The sequence below is a fragment of the Lingula anatina genome, chromosome 1 (assembly GCF_051362555.1).
Source record: "Lingula anatina isolate TDL-2025a chromosome 1, LinAna3.0, whole genome shotgun sequence".
NCBI classification, from domain to species: domain Eukaryota; kingdom Metazoa; phylum Brachiopoda; class Lingulata; order Lingulida; family Lingulidae; genus Lingula; species Lingula anatina.
In genome coordinates, this window is record NC_141767.1 from 35,926,158 (window position 1) to 35,943,311 (window position 17,154).

General features: G+C 35.0%; 2 protein-coding genes across 15 annotated transcripts in view; one reads left to right on the forward strand and one right to left on the reverse strand.

Moving 5' to 3' along the window:
* The window catches only part of LOC106156664 (uncharacterized), a 35,503-nt gene extending 22,224 nt beyond the window's left edge, over positions 1–13,279 (reverse strand). For 8 of the 14 annotated variants that reach the window (XM_013532015.3, XM_087003484.1, XM_013532036.3 and 5 more), the window contains exons 1-2: positions 13,126–13,279; positions 7,064–7,169 (exon numbers count right to left, since the gene is read on the reverse strand). The gene's annotated coding sequence lies outside the window, so the exon portion shown is untranslated. Of the gene's footprint in view, positions 1–2,937; positions 3,199–7,063; positions 7,170–12,894; positions 12,925–13,107 lie in introns of those variants that run through there. The other 6 variants (XM_087003461.1, XM_087003504.1, XM_087003479.1 and 3 more) reach the window with 6 other exon arrangements.
* Positions 13,280–14,262: 983 nt separating this feature from the next.
* Positions 14,263–16,570, forward strand: LOC106156668 (microtubule-associated protein 1 light chain 3 beta). Its single transcript, XM_013532041.3, has 4 exons — positions 14,263–14,447; positions 14,848–14,903; positions 15,333–15,439; positions 15,631–16,570. Exons 1-4 carry the CDS (start codon positions 14,402–14,404, stop codon positions 15,788–15,790), a joined length of 369 nt encoding a protein of 122 aa, XP_013387495.2. The 5' UTR covers positions 14,263–14,401; the 3' UTR covers positions 15,791–16,570.
* Positions 16,571–17,154: the final 584 nt, after the last annotated feature.

The following is a 17,154-nucleotide window of genomic DNA, read 5'->3' on the forward strand; positions in this document are numbered from 1 at the left end:
AGAAGTTTAAAAAACTTCACATCTTCATCCATTTTCATCTCTAAACTAGATTTAAAGCAATGAGACCCTAAAATCTTCAGCGTTCTAGTGAAGTGTGACACACTGCATGGCTTCACTGCACTAAACTCATTGTAGCTAGGGACCCCTCTCTCTTTCCTGGCCTACATATGACCTCTCCTGTGCTATCAAAAACACCAGTATAAATAAACAAATGAACTTGAATCTGACCTCTAGGAATGGGATGTATTTCTATTTTATTAAAAACCATGCATTAGTGCCTGTAAGGGCTTATTCACATTTACTGAACTGAGAGGCAAAAAATTTATAATTCATGGAGGTTATAAATGGATTTTTATCACTTTGTGACATTGCTGCAGCATGCAAGTTTGGATGAATCTCAGCTTCTGTTACTGCAGTACTTTAAGTCGCAGCAAAGTAAAGTAAATTACAATGAAACCTTGCAACAAAATAATACCAATAATGTGTCCTTTCATATGTTTTTCTTCTACAAAACAACCAATGTTGACAATTGATTTTTTTTTCTTAACGGATTTTTTCGTTATCACAGACTGATCTCTTGAATTCAACAACAAACAGTTACAGAACAAGTGTTTGCAGAATAACACACCTGATAACATCTGCCTTACGTGCTTTGCTCACAAAATGCTTTCAAACAGAATCCTATTTACTCCACTAAAGCTTAGTGCCTTTAAGACTTCAGACACCAATGATTGGAGCTTATTTAACCAAAAATGCCTGGTATAATACTACTGTTATTGGCTGTTACCCTACATACGGTACATAGGGAAATTCAAATGAAGCAATTATAAGTATTGACTTAATGATGAACAGATAAAATGTGAAATGGTATCTATTTCTATTTATTACTGTAACAATGATAAATGTTCCAACCCATTTAGAATGTAAGAGAGGCTGCCGTGAGTATTAATTATTACAAAAACTTAAAATCAAATATATAAACATATTAAGTACTTGCTTCTAATATGCTCCAGATGAGTAAGTACCTAGAAATGCTCTGCAAAATTGATCAGCCTATGCCACAATGGAATCTTAGGACTGCAAAATTTCAAAAACTTCAATATTAATTTCCCTTCCTAAAAAAAAGAATTAAAGTATTTACACTGAAGTCCAAAATTATCTATATATTCAGTTTTAGGTATTTTGAAAATGATCTCCATTTTGACATGCAATGGCTTAAGCACGTACGATTTGAAAACAAATTGTGAAAAATAATGCAAAAGTAAGGTTTATGGAAGAACTAGCATCACAACAACAGATTTTTAAGTGGCTTCTCAAAATGGCTGTATTTATCTAAACCCTTTGTGTACCTCTGTGAGTAAAGACTCCTCCAAGGTGACATATACTTACTTCAAATCAATAGTTAAAGCAGACACTTGTTTTTCAATTAGCAAAGATTGATGGGACTCTTCTCCCTTTCCTTGTACCAACATTAAGGAAACAAGACTTTTGCAACCATTCAGGAAGTCAATCAGCATCCCAAACTGTCAGATAAAATCAAATGTCGTGTTGGGAAAAACTGGAGGTTGGATAATCCTCCCAACCACAATAAAACACAATATATAAACTCCTTACCACAGTGTCACAGAGTGCAGTGCTGCCACCAGAACCTGCTGATGGCACCCTAACATGTCAACTTTCAATTTTTAAGCCCCTTTTTTTTAGTCTGTTCCATTTTCAAGACAGGTAGATAACTGATAATTGAAGGGCAAGCTGCTTGGAAAAGAATATGGATATCTCCATACCTTTTTATTCTCTGATATTCCTTAATTTTTAGGTATAAATGAACCCTTAAGTCAAACATTCCCTTATGTAGCATTTCATCTGTAAGTTATCTTTTCTAAAATCTTTTTTTTTAATCCAACTTAGCTTCAATTTGGTAATTACTCAAAAATTTCAAACATAAATTATTTCCCCACTTGAAATGTTTCGTTAATTAATAATAAAGTTAAAAAATAAATTATCTTATTAAAAAGTTTTTAAAAGTTTGTTTGCTTTGTGTCAAGAAAGTAAATTATTGTAACTTACACATCTTGAAAACTTCAAATATTAGAAAAAGTGTGACATTTGATAGTTCTAAAAAATTACCATATATTAATCTATCTAGGAACCATAAGGCCACAAAAAGAAGCAGCAAAGATTTGGCAGATAGACTAAGACAAGGAAACGAGGAATTCTAAACACATACACAATACCCACTGTGATATCAGGTTATATTATAGTCAACATACAGGTGATAATAACTGAACCCTGTATGAAAACTTTTGATGGCCCTTCAGGAGGTATTACTATGACAGTAATGCTCAATTTAAAATAAAAAGCCTAATACAATATACTTTACAATTAATTCAGATTTATCAATTAATCACTGCTTAATTGAATTTAAGACATTTGGCTCAGTAAAACATAAACTAATGTCATCTTAGATTACAAAGAGTTGACAAGCGTGTACATGTATAATCAACAGTGATGACAATAAGTGAATATTGCCACTGCTAATCAGGAACACTATCAACATCTTTCTCCTACCATATCATTATGAATAATAACAGGAACTAACTCTCAAATGATTGCTAAATATAATCAAGAATTACAAACAGCCATAATAATAATAATCACACCCTGAACCGTACCTCCTGTTTTTGTTGACAAGTGGAGAAATAATTTCATCATTCTCAACCAACGCAAATTGTGTCAAGGGTCTACTGTGACAAAGGAAACCCCGCACAAACCCATCCCCTTGTTTTGAATCGAATGCTGGAACTGCAAAACCACCGCGCAAACATGTTGCAAAAGTTCACGTCCTGTTTATACCTAGCTTTCAGAAGCTCAACAAGTGGTGTGTGTGCTACTGGTGGCCATTGTTGAAGCTTCCTACACAGTGAAGTACATCCTTACCTGTCTGTCATTGCAGTCAACTCTCCTTATCAGAAGTACTCTACAATATGCCAGGCAAGATCATCCCTCTAACAGGCCATGGTAGCTATTGTCTCTTGTTTGCCTTTGCTCCACTGCATCCCGCGCTCCATTCAACCTGTTTCTATGTCTTGTGTACTTTCAATTTAATCGACAAACATGTTTCTACACAGCCTCTGAATACAGTGAAAGAAACTTTTCAAACTGGTTCATTCCCGCAGCCAAGTCGCAACAGAAATAACTTTGAAGGAAAATAGCCTCACTTTAAACAAATGCTCTATTACTGCCAAATAAAGCCAGCTTAAGTATTGAACATATTGAGTCATCAGCTGAGTTTTCAGTAAGGATTTGATAGTATTAATCAATAAGACACAATGTTTTGTGTTTCAATAAAATCAAAGCATTTAGTGCTACCAAAATTGACCCTTAAGGAATGAGACACAAAAGGTAATTCAATACACACCAGACAGTAGTATCTTACTTAAACAGTTATTCTCAATATCCTCTTAACTGATGCTAATCGTCTCCTTTTTCTCATTCTATCCCTAGTAGCACCTATTCACCTGTCTAAGGCTCTATAGCTTATTACTGCAGCGTGGAATTTATAATCACCTGATCTAAGGGAGTATAACAACAGGTTTATTGACTTTGTTCATTTTCAAACAGGTGTAAATCAGGTGTGTTTCCAAACTAGGTCAGCACCTAGATCACTGCCCAGAACACACCAACTCCTAGGTATCTATATCTCCCTGTCTGGACCTAAAACAAGTGACATGAAAAAGCATGTTAAAGATACTCTGTTTCAGTTACAAAAAGTTTGAATAACTTTTTTCCTTCTATTTGTTATATTCTCTCTCCCTCTCTCTTCATTTATCATAAAAACTTCTTTCCATTTATCAAAAAACAACATTCGATTAACTTATAATCAACACCTCTCCATTTAAGCTAAAAATATACACCCAGTATAAAGTGCTTTGACTGAATCATCTGTCATTAAAAAAAGACCTGCAGCTGTCTAAACTGATGAAAAAAAACACCATATTGTCCTCAACTATACACAAATGTTGAACATCACAGTCACCCTTTGACTTACTAATATAAATGTCCTTCACAAAGACACTTCACTGATTTGCAAGCTAGAGAATTTTTGCCGCAACTTTAATTTCCCACATACACCATTAAGACGCAAATAGCTGCCTGGCGTAAAATAGAGTCCATCATATACATATATACCAAATTCATAAAACACCCACTGATGAACATGTATCAGCTTTTAGCCCGTGCTTAGAAATTATGCAAATGTACATTACCTCAGGACACCAAAGGCATCATCTGTTGAAAGGAAAACACTTCATAAAATTCGCATTAAGTTTTACAAAAAGTGTAATGCACATTTTCAAAAACTAGCACAACAACAATACAAAGCTTCAAATCACATATTTAGCTTACCTTCTATTATAAAAAAAACAGACCATGAAATTACCAAGCCATTTTTTTTAACTGAAGCAGGTGGATTAGGAAGAAACCATACATGTCTAACAACATGCACTGTCAAAATATGGTATGAAAAAAAATACCTTGTGGACACCAAAAAAATATACAGAAACTGATAACAGATATACTGCCGACATCCAGGTTAACTGACACAACTCGGAGAGACTGCAAGTGTCTTCACAGTGTCAACAAAACACAGGTAACCGATGCCATGACCCAGTTCACATATAAGTCATTTGGAAAATCTGGACCATCCAAAAACAAGCTGTATGTTGAACTGGAGCAACCAATCTTATCTGAGGGCTGGACTGAAGAAGATTAATGTAGCTAATAATACACTTAAACAAGATACCACTTTACACAAACCAGAATTTTTCAGTGGCAAGTGCCTGTCGTATCTGTCAAATGGTCACAACAAATGCAGGTAGACTTATCTTCCAGTATGATGGTACTATTACAGCACAAAACCTACTAAGATATGCTTGCAAAATAGCTCATTTGGAACCAAAAAAAGTGCAAATCTTCTTGGAAATTTGATGAGCTTACTTCATCAGTTGACAAACTGTGTTTTAAACTAAATACTGGTATATTTTGTCATAATAAAAATTGCATGAAAATGCTTAATTGACTGTCATATTGATCTTGTAGCACTAATATTCTGAGAAAGTTTAAAATGCAGTTGATGCAACAAAGTGCAGGTTCTTCCTCACATAAAAGACCTCTTTGTATCAAAACTTTTTATAAGACAGGACAATGCTTTCAGTTTTTTTTTTTTTTCATCAATGTCCTGACTACACACCTCTCCCGCAATATCCATTAGGGCCAGATAACAGATATAACCACAGCAAAATACCACATAATTAACCTGGTCAACTTTGTACCCAGTTGACTGTAATTTCAAAAACCATTTTCTTTACTCAAAATAGCGTATTCAAAAACATTACCTCTACTACACATTGTACCTCATAACCAAAAATTTATTGTATATGCTCTATACAATAAGTGTTAGAATACTAAATCCAAAGAAAATGGTTTTAAAATTTCATAGAGTGTCAAGACAATTCTGAAAAATAGTAGAATTTGCCAAATTGTACCAATCATTCACAGATCCATGGGTTTTCTACATCAATGAAGGTGGATCATATAAAGCGATCAAATACTAAACTTGTCATCAACATCACCATCCCCGATAATTTAGATTCAAAGAACAAGCAGATCATTACACGTAGGTGTTTGGGTCAATAGAAATCAATATTGTACAGTTATTGGTGACTGTGGTCAAATGTATGTTGACACCCACATCTTTCTATCATAAAAGGTTGTTTTTCATTCCTCTTCCTGACAAAACTGATCACTGCAGCGCTGAAAATATTATTGCTCAACTTTGGGTTGCACAATCTAATCAATACAAAAACGTATGTTCTTTGTACCTTCAATAATGACTGAGTCAATAAAAATGATGCATTATTCTGATCTGCAGAATTAAAGACAAAAATCTAAGTTTTCAATTACAAGTTCCGCTATTTTTTTTATTTGGTTGTCATTCTTAAGCTAGTGTAATTAAGTGGCTGCATTAAAGATTTCAGCAATTTCTTTCAATTAAGTCAGATCACAAATCCACTACCCCCAAAAAGTTACCAAAATACCAAACTTTGACACTCTGGCCTCAGGGTCCCCTTACAGTACATAACAAAATTATTTTATCAAACCCTGTGGGATTTAACGTTATCAACGGTAACGCATTCCTTGCCAGACATACCCTTTGAAATTTGAAATTGTCAGTGGGAGCAATATCACACTTAGATGCAAAGAAGCACACACACCTGTCTATGTAACATAATGCAAGTCAAGTATCCCCTCAGACTTTCTCTAGATGCCTAGCTCAGCCCTACCCAACTACCAGACTAGGCACCGAATGATCCCGAATTCACTGGTATATCGGACCACACTACCCGTTTTCAAGGTGTGCATCAGTACCCATTTCACAGTATCATACCCCAGAACAAATTTTGAGATGGGATGCACTACTTTCCAATCCAGCTGAGAATCATCATCATCATCTCATAGCATACTAGGCAAGAGCGTTGTCACGTCTGATACTTCGAAGCATGTACTGATACACACCTTGAAAACGTGTACTAGTATTGTGGTCCGATCTAACGCTGAATTCAGGATCATTCGGTTCCGAGTCTGGTAGTTGGGTAGGCCTGTAGCCAACTGACTACACACAACCCCACAAAACTGTCCACCTCTGTTGCTGAGGCACCATGTAAGGGGTGGAAAGAGGTGGAGCTGATTGGGTGTTGTCCCACAGGGGCCAATACCTTAAATTTTGTATGCTATTTTGGAGGCCCTGATATCACAGGGTATCAAACCTTTGTATATGCAGAGCAACAGAAGAAGATAAAATCTACAACCTACAAATCTGCTTGGCTGTACCACAAGCAAAATATGCCTTATCTGACGGATAAGCAGGCCATTCAATTATTTGAAATGTATTGCTGTGCATGTCAGAATTTAATAATGACAAGAAATGGAAGGAGTACTTGATGAATAATCAACATTTTATCTGTTTCACCATCTATGATAAAAGCATTTGATTTTTTTTACTTACCTTGTTATTTAATGAAGCAAATTAAGTTCTTCTTGATAAAAAGCGATAAACTGCATCAAATACGACAACTCCCAAGTACTTCTAATGGTCTCATAAGGTTGTCTTGCTGAAACAAATAAATAACATAATTTCACACATCAAACATATTATATCCCTATGAATGACGATACAAATGTACGTAGACATTTCTTTTACATAAATATAATTACATCTCACCCCTATCAGTAAATTCAGTGAAAGCGTAAATTGGGATTTTGTTAATTGCAAATATATAAGATGCTGTTGACTGAAACACAAACATGAAGCTTTGTTTTTCACATGCTGTTAAATTGAATCTTCAGTCATGCTATACTCAAAATTTAACTGACAGTTGCTATTCTCATGGTCTCTATTATATCTTTGTTGGTGTTGTATCAAGTACTGACACATTTTATTCCTGGATGTCAATTTTTTTACTTAACTACTTTCTGTAATAAATAACAACAGCCATACTAAATTATATTTGACTGAACTAACATGTCTTATGTAACTTTCTAGATTGAAGTATGTTATGAAGATTTTCTATACATTGTTGGTTATGAAACATCCACTAACAGTATATCAATAAGTTAGTGTAATTTCACCTGGCAATATAGCTAGAAGGTGTATTTGCCTGCCTTACAAATGATCCATGAAGATTCTTTCTCCACGGGAGCCAATAGCTATACATTATTTGTTGCTCACCCAGTACCTATATCATCAGGCATAGCTTAACCTAATATATCTCCCCACCAAGGAGTTCTACACTACCATCATCATCAGTGCCTCAGCGTACCTTGTCATTTTATCTATCGCCTTATCTACGCCACCCTATTTGCACACCAGGGGAAATAAAAGGCTTTACTGCTACAACCAAAGCAGTGAAAGGCAGCCCTGCAGATGTGTATTGTCATTAAAACTGGGTCTTTGCACAAATTTGCAGGTTCAATTATTTCCTACTATGAGTGGACACAAAACCCCCATTGACTGTGCGCCACTGAAAAAATTTTAGGAATGATAGCGGAGAGGCAATCAATTGTGTTCTAATCCCAGTCTGAATAAAGGGCACCTACACACATATTTGCTGCACTTAACATATAAATCTACCTGTTGTGTTTGGATTGTGTGCTGATTAATCTGTGCTTCTCTTTCATGCCCTTACAGGAGAGTGGCTGGAACAACAAACTTACCTCCTGACCCGGATTCACAAGATCTCAATTTTATATATCACCTTTCAAACTCTGAAAGGTCTCTGAACTCGACTCATACGTCTTCTCACCCCTGTCATGTTATAAATCTAAGGATAATAAGAAGTATTTGTCACAGATTTTATCTAAATTTACATAATTACAAAAAATTATTAACCAGCTGTCACCTCGACTAAATCAATCTTTTCAGTACTATGTCACTTGTTTCATAAGGCTTGGCCGTCAGTGAATCAAATGCATTGTCCTAGTGAAGTAAGTCATCACCGCTATGGCCATTAGTGTTTACATGGTGAAACAATTTATCATCCCACCCAAATTGTAAATAAATGTCTCATTTCCCTACCAAGATGGATACACTAGCTTTTGTATGTCTCATTTTTTCTACCTGTATTAATATACCTATCTTTACCAAAGAACCCCCCCCCCCCCCCCCCCAATACTATCCCAACAGTACTCAACACCTTTACTAAATACCAAGTTATCTGGGAAAGATATTCCTTACTTCAATTCTCCTAATTAATGGAGAGAGCCCCCCCCCCCCCCCCCCCAAGAAAAAAAGATAAAAGCAGTACCTTTCCATACCAAAATAAGCTGTCCCTTCAAGCTGTCCCTAGCTCCCAATGATGATGTGAGAAAAATAAATACCTTTTTTTTCTGCATGTGATTCATTCACACAAACTAACCAAACAAGTGACAGTCCATTTATAACACTACCAAACCATCAGCAGGCACAAACAAAGACATGAAGTTGTTTCCTTCAGGTGATGATACCGCAGGAGACCACCTCCAATATCCTGGTTCGGGGCCGAATCTTCCAGCTATCCTCTAGATTGCTTATATTTCTTCCTTATAACCCACGATCTCCAATTTCTATATGTCTTAATCCTCGTTGCACCCCTTCAACCTCCTGTCTGGTGTACCTCACATGTTTCCAAACTTAGTCACAGACTGTAATGAATGAAACTATGTAAAGAATGCCTACGGCACAAAATGTGGAACAAGGAGCTGACGGGTAGAAACTATAGTAAAAAACCAAACTTTCAACATTTCATGCAGAGCATTATTCTAAATATCTATATTGTTTGCCTTAAATTAAATTAAAACCATAGTAGCTGTGATAAATTCTGTGGTTGAAGGAAAGCACATTCATGCCATTCTTAGGTGTTCACAGAGAAGAATCTTTAGGCAAAACACGCTGATCCTGTTGATTTATCCTTACAGACTAAATTCTAAGGATTGAATATGAATCTACAAAAAAAAAAAAAAAAAAAAAAAAAAAAAAAAAAAAAACTACATGCTACAGCCACGTGTTCTGGATTTCCGTTCCACAGTGCAAAAATGCTAACAGATAACATAAGGTAAAACATGGTCAATCAGCCAAAACGTACATTTTCAATTTTTCATCTCAAATATTCAACCAAGCTGTGTATAATTTGATGTGTGCCAGACTGCAGTCATGTAGGCAGCATATTATCCTACTCCTAAATACGTTTCTACCCGTTTCTCAATTCTGTGACGAGACATCAAGGTAGAGTAAGTTCACACAACATTTCCCTACCCAGTTACCCTTGAACTATATCAATATCATATCATAAGCAAATACAAAATCCAAATATACAACTACCTGAAGATAAAAAGAAAAAAAAAACCTGAGGTCGGTAATAGCTGTTGCTATCCTAACGGAGCTTCTCTGCTCTTCTCCATTGAGACTGCACTCTGGTGACTCCCCATATACCAGCCGTCATGCTATGTGAACACAGACTAAGAAGAGACAGATTTGAGGTCAAAACCGAATCCTGGTCTCCCTATCACTTCATCTGTACAGAGAGTGAACAAGGTGTTTCGAAACATGGATAGTGTGACCAACTTCATTTTCAAAAATAACTGTAAGATAAAGAGGCAGCCTGCACTTACAGCTAGCAGTTTTGCCTTTTGCATTTCTAACATGTAGGCAGTAGGAGAAGTGTAGAAGGAAATGTACTGAACCCTATGCTGCATGAATAAAGTATCAATCAATACATAATTTTCAGCAATAACTCCTTTAAACAATGCATGGCTTAAAATTCGAAAGATGGTGAGTGCAATAAATGCATCAAAATCTTTTTTTTTTTTTTACAAAACAATGGCCTTGACCTTTGACCTGAATATCCATGGGGCATATTAGGCTAGTTATGACCAATGTCTGTACCGAGTATCAGGACCTCAGAACAAAAAGATAAAACTAATTCAAATTTGGTAACAGATAATCTAACCCACTGGATGATTTCATAATATCCCACCGTTCATCGTTTGCGGGGGTACGGTTTTTTCTCTCTGATATATCATTTCAAATTAAACTTAAACCTTATGTATATATCAGAGAATCATAATAAATTATCAGAGACAATTTTTCACGATGCTCAATAATAAATTCCATCTTCTCAAATAAAAGACAATATCCTTAGAGTGCAATTATAAGTAGAGACAGGAGTGTGAGTTATTGGTAGGTAATTATCTGGTCAATAACCCTGCTCAGGACACTTATGTTCTGAGTGCTATTTATTTTCCAACGCCCAGTTATGCTAACATGTTATCGAACAAACATTATGTTCTGGATACTCTATTCAAAGTGAAATAGATACGAGTTTGATTTATGAGACCCCACATAAATCATGTTTTGCACTAGAAATGATTATTGGCCAATGTGCAATTAAGGATTGTTTATGATGTGGAAATAACTATTGTTTCTTATGTACAAATAATTACTTTTGTGGCAGTGTAATATCATCTGCTTTGTTCACAAAACAAATTACAAGTAATTAGACCCAGATGAGAATCTGAAAACAACAGGGCTTATTAAAATTAAAAATGTTTCTGTTCTTACATCTATCTTTCATAATGTCATTCCAGATCCAAATATATGATACGTTATTACATCTTACCTAAAACTAACCTTTGTGACAAGCCTAAAATATTTAATTTTATTAATGACACAAATCTATTTCAACACAATGGCATGCTGTCTCACCTGTAGCACTCATCTCAAACATCACAATGTATTTTACTTTCATATTTTTCAGTTCACAAAAATATACATTTTGAAGAACCATCTAATTATCATAAATCACCCTTAAGAAAAAAAAATGATACAATTTCAAAAAAAGTCCAGACAAATATAGAAGAAAGGATTTCTTTTCCTCTGGAAAAGGGGGGGGAGAGAGAGAGAGAGAGAGGTACTGGTCCTCAAACTGTAGAACATTTCAACCCATCTGGGCTTACACACATAACACTGATTGCCATAAGGATTCTTTGAATATTAATTGGCTTAATTTAAACTTCAGAAACTGCTGTTTAGATGCATCCACATTTGTCACCCTGCCCGTGGCTAGTTGTACTGGAAACTTCCCTCAGGTATAATAATGAAAATTGCATACCTGGGGCTTGCAGAGGGTGCATCCTGAAAATAAAACTAAAACTGCCTTAGCTAATACTGAATGAACGTTGCCTTTGATTTTATATAGACTTGTATTGTCTATCACTATCACTAGTATATAACCTTTGACTACAAAAAGATGAACTGTTTGCATTTGTCCTTACCACTTACAATGGTATCATTTTGGTTAGAAAATCAACATGAGATATTTTTAAATAAGGAAATCAAATAAGAACTATGCATCATTTCATTTAGAACTAATAGTAAGGTAAATATACTTAAGTAAAAAAAATAACACTCAAGGTTCAGCTTGAGATGTTTACATATAGCATAAACCAAGACCCACATTCTGGCATGCTGAATATTTTGTTTATGTGTCATTCTCCACATATATCTATTCTATCTATCTTTAACCCAAGATTTCACACATTTGCACAAGCCCCTTTCCTGGTATTCTAGTCAACACAGAATACTTCTATTAAAATTCTTTAACCTTTCTTAAAAGAGTATAGCGACTCTGAATAAGGACAGAGAGCATGGTAAAGGCATGAGCCTCATACATACTGTGGCATACAGTATATATCATAATAAAGTTAGTTCTAGTGCCATTTAAAAAACCTATGGAGAGACAATAAAGAGACAAGACATAAGTGACAAAAGGGTCTACCATTTAATATCGACAGAATAAGCAACTGGTAACATGTTTGCTTAATTAAATGCATCAGTTGTCTCATATCATAAACATGAAGACAACAAACTTTTAGAAAGGAGACTTGATACGGCACAGGTTGAGGAGACTCATCAATATGCAATATTCAATGTATATCTGTCTTAATGGCAGTAACGAAATATGCATCACCGTTACATCAACCTAATATAAAATGCACAAATTACCAAGATATTTTGTAACTTCTATTTCTTTCGGGATTTCAACACACTTATACATGCAGCATGGATGGTAAACAATTTTCGGCTACCTCTTAGTATTGACTGTAAACTGGTTGCCCAGGCACTCCCTTCCACCATGCCTTCCCCCGGCTAAGACTCAAATGAGGACAAACAAATTAATAAGTAGCTGACAGTCAAATTCAAAGGATTTCCACAAGTTACACTATTTCTCCGAATTGCCAAATGTGATACCAAAACCATTTACCAAAAGCACAGTTATAACTTCGTAACTTGGACGATGTTACCTCAGCTTTTTGCGATACCTGGTGAAGCGCTTCTTTGTTTTCAGGTAAACGTTACTGAAATGAACAATCAGACCCGAGTTGTACCTTTCGTTTGTACAGAAACTGGGTCATAAAGCCGCTCATACAGGGGCTGCTAGCACAGATCACGCACCACATAGAAAGAAAAAACTTACACTTGTGAATAAAAAATCACCTAACCATTATATATCTTACTTCGAATTTTGTTCTTACCGGGCATGCTATGGTTAAAATCAGCACGAATACACTGGCACAGCAGCGGCCGCATCCCAACAGGACTCCATGTTGGATTATAATCTGTGATCACGTGCTCTCCAAGTTTCACGTTTATTGGCTACCAGTGGTTTAACCAAACAAGCGGTAAAACATCAAAGAAAAGATAACAAAAGGCAGTAATATAGCTGGAAATTAGCATAGTATGTGGAATGTAATATTTATAAAAGAATAAAAAATCTCATTTTGGTAAAAAACCGCCGTAGACCTTGTTGAGATTTACACAACTGGTATATAATATGTGTTTATTAGAAATTCACCCATTCATTGATAACGTCAAATAAAAGTAGCAGTAGGTTTCATGTTATAGTTCAGTTGACTGCCACTTTTTGTACGGTATTTTGTCAAAGATTATAGTTACATTTAATAATTCTTTATTCTTCTTTGTTGGGATCTACAGTGTAATGGAACCAATTAAACATCAAAGACTTTTGATAAAATAGTTAAATTAAAGCTTCAAATATGCATTACCAACTTAAGACGAATAAAACGTTTTATTCATCCAAGCTCAGTGGCGCAGTTAGAGGAGGGATCTGGGGGTCCTGCACCCCCCCCCCCCCTTCAATTTCTGAAAAAAATCACACTAATGTTCCCCTCTTGAAATTAGAATTTTGAATAGTTGAATCATAGTTCTAAACCGTACCAAATGGCACCGTTGGCCCTCTTAAATACCAAAAATTTTCGGGGCCCCGAACCCCACGCCAGGGGGAGGGGGGGGGGGGTAATCGTCTTTGCATTCGCGGACCCCCTTCAAATAATCTTGCCCCTGCTAGCTACCAGCTATATTTTCTACTAACACTTAATCAAAAAGGCGGATGAAGAGGCGTGGGGTGGAGCTGCATTTTCTTTCTTATTTCTAAAAATTAACTCTCATATATTTGAGCATTGAAATCTTTTGTGATGTTTTCCTACAATACTTGCTTCGCTTTAAAACAATTTGATTTAACTTTATTTCATGTCTGAATTCTAAATCGTGGACACAAACACACATGCATAAGCACACACATTCATTCGTATCGCCCGCGTGCCCTCTCGGCATTCTGTCAGTCAGTTCAAATTCACCACAAGGTGTCAGCACTATATTGATAACAAGGTGAATGTCGCATGCTGTAAACAACCTGGCGATGCGTTAAATTTCTCTCGCGAAAAAAAAGCCCATTTTCATTTCTTTTAGAAACACATCCAGGAAGATTGATAAATATATCCTCTCCAAAGCATGTCGGCTACACAGAAGAACAATTTTAAGGAGAGGAGAGACTTAGGTACGTGTCAAACGTAGATAACATAGGAAGATGCCAGGTGGAATGGCTGACGAGGAAGTGGTTTTTACACTGTAAAAAATAAACCAGATTATATTTAAAGGATTGTTCATGATATTTATTTCGCTAAATGATTTGATAATGTACATGGGGGTTTAGCCTGTGTGTCAGTTGTTGTTTTTAGCTGTATATAGCCAAGTTTTAAGTCGGACATGAGCATGTACCAGTACGCTGTACGATACTCAGTATACATGTAACTAAAATAAAAATGTTATGATGAAATAAATAATTTCTTGTGGAGCATTTCCTGATATCTTATTTCTCAAAACCCAAAGGCTGTTATTGACACATGTGGCAAATGTGAATCATATATTTTATTAAATGAAGCCTTCTTTTTATTCAGATGTCAGAAAAAGAGATGTGGAAGAGGTGAAGGAAAAGTATCCTGACAAAATCCCAGTATGTATACTTATAACAGGATTTCTTCTTTAGTTTGGTTCAGTCATATGCTAATTCACTGAATGAAACAATTAGTTCTGTCCTAACAGTAATTGAGAGTGACAGACTGTTGTGTTCACCTTTTTTAATTTGTTTATTTTTTTCACAATATCTTCAAAAATACATTTCACTTTTTATGTTTGTATAGTTATTATAGTTTCAACATCACAGGCATATCCTAATTAAGTGTTATCGATAAGTATTTTGCAATTATGGCAATGCTAAATAGCTTCAAGCAACCAAAAGTTACTAGTAGTTATCTTTTCCTCCTCAGCAAACACATTAATATTGGATGATTAATTCACACAGTATGTCCCCTTCCTATACCAGACAAAATAGAATTGGGAAAATTTTAATTTATTTGTACAGTTTTCTACTTATTATCTTTAGGTAATCATTGAAAAGTATGCGGGCGAGAAAAACCTTCCAAATTTGGACAAGTGCAAGTTCTTAGTGCCTGACAATGTCAATATGAGTGAATTGGTGAAGATAATCAGGTATATGTTTGTTATAGGAATTTTTAATGTCAAAACTATAAGAAAAATTGTTAAATGTTTTAAAAATCAAAATAGACAATGTTTGAAATTTAAACCAATTAGTTGATTTAAACATAAAAAGTAGTTAAATTAAAAAATTTAAAGATGTTTTTTCTTTTAATGGTTACCGATTGTTTCTTCCCAATAATTAGGAGGAGGCTCCAGCTTCATCCAAACCAAGCATTCTTCCTACTGGTGAACAATAAGAGTATGGTGAGCAACACAACCCCCATCTCTGAGGTGTACAATACACACAAGGATGAGGATGGATTTCTTTATGTGACATATGCTTCACAAGAGACATTTGGTTAAAGACTGAGGTTTTATAAACTATTTCATTGTTTTTATAATAATAAGTCAAAATGGTAAAAAAAAGAGTATAAGATAGAGTACAAATACCATGTGTTGAATAAAATTACTATGGAACTGTTTAGTACTCTGGCATTATTGCTGTACATTTTATGAATATTTACTCTTTTACCAACAGCCATATGTGTTGTACGAGTATTCTTAGCTGCTGATATTGGGTAGACCAACAGATTATTGAAGATCTGGTGAATGTGAAAATAGATATTAGTTATCACACTTGTATTATTATTAACATAAATAAGTAAACACTTTAATTTTTTTTTACTATTTTTATTATAATTTTTTATTTGCAAGGGGGGCTTTTACAGTTTGTGAGAGGGTTGAAGATGATGTCATTTACTGTTGACATTTTGAGAGCATTATGCAGCATATATTTTGCTGTTTATAATCCAAATCTCAGCTAGCAGTAGAAGCAGGGCCATAACCACTGATTTCAAAGGGGAGAGTTCTTTTTCTGAAAAAGTGGACATTTTACCATGAAACCTTTATGTACCTAGATCAGTTTTTGCCCAGAGGAGACCTTTTCCTGGCGAAAAAAGGGGTTTATTCAAGACCCCCCTCTCCTTCCCCGGTGCCTGAGTAGATAACTTGTACATATTAATGTATATAAATAAATTGTTGAGAATTCATGTAATTTATTAGGGTATTAAATGGAATGTTAAGTATACATTGTAATGTGGTATTCTGAGGCATAAAACAATAAACAGCTGTATTACCTAACAACATTATTTTGCATTTTGTTTACTTTCCTGGGAACTTAAAATCAATACTGTGTCGTAGTTGTCCTAGCAACAAATGAAGAAAGTATTGGTAAATGAAACAGTGACAGTCACATTTTTTTATCAATCAGTAATCACTGAAGTTATTTGCGGTGATATACAGTCTAATTATGCCACTGGTTCATTTATTGTCAAGTAAATGGCATAGAAAGGGACACCAATTATCCTTCACCTACGTGGTTCTTATCAGTGCTCTTCAGACATCTTGCTTCATAGACAAAGTAACTGGCAAGCCACATTTTGCTAGCATTGCTCTTTGCACAAAATTGAAAAGGAAAATATCACTAAATACAAATATTTAACTTGATGTTATTTTTTTTTTCATTTACTCAGACTTTCATCTTATAATTTTGTAAACAAAGTAGAAAATCAAAATTTAGATTCTCTTCTTTTCATGATCAGTTAGCACATTGTCACAGCTGATTTACTATATAAATCTCATTCAACTATTAAAATCATACATTTGAGCATACATTTAATGTGATATTTATTGGAATGTAAATTTAACTTGAGAAACTTAAAGGCTTA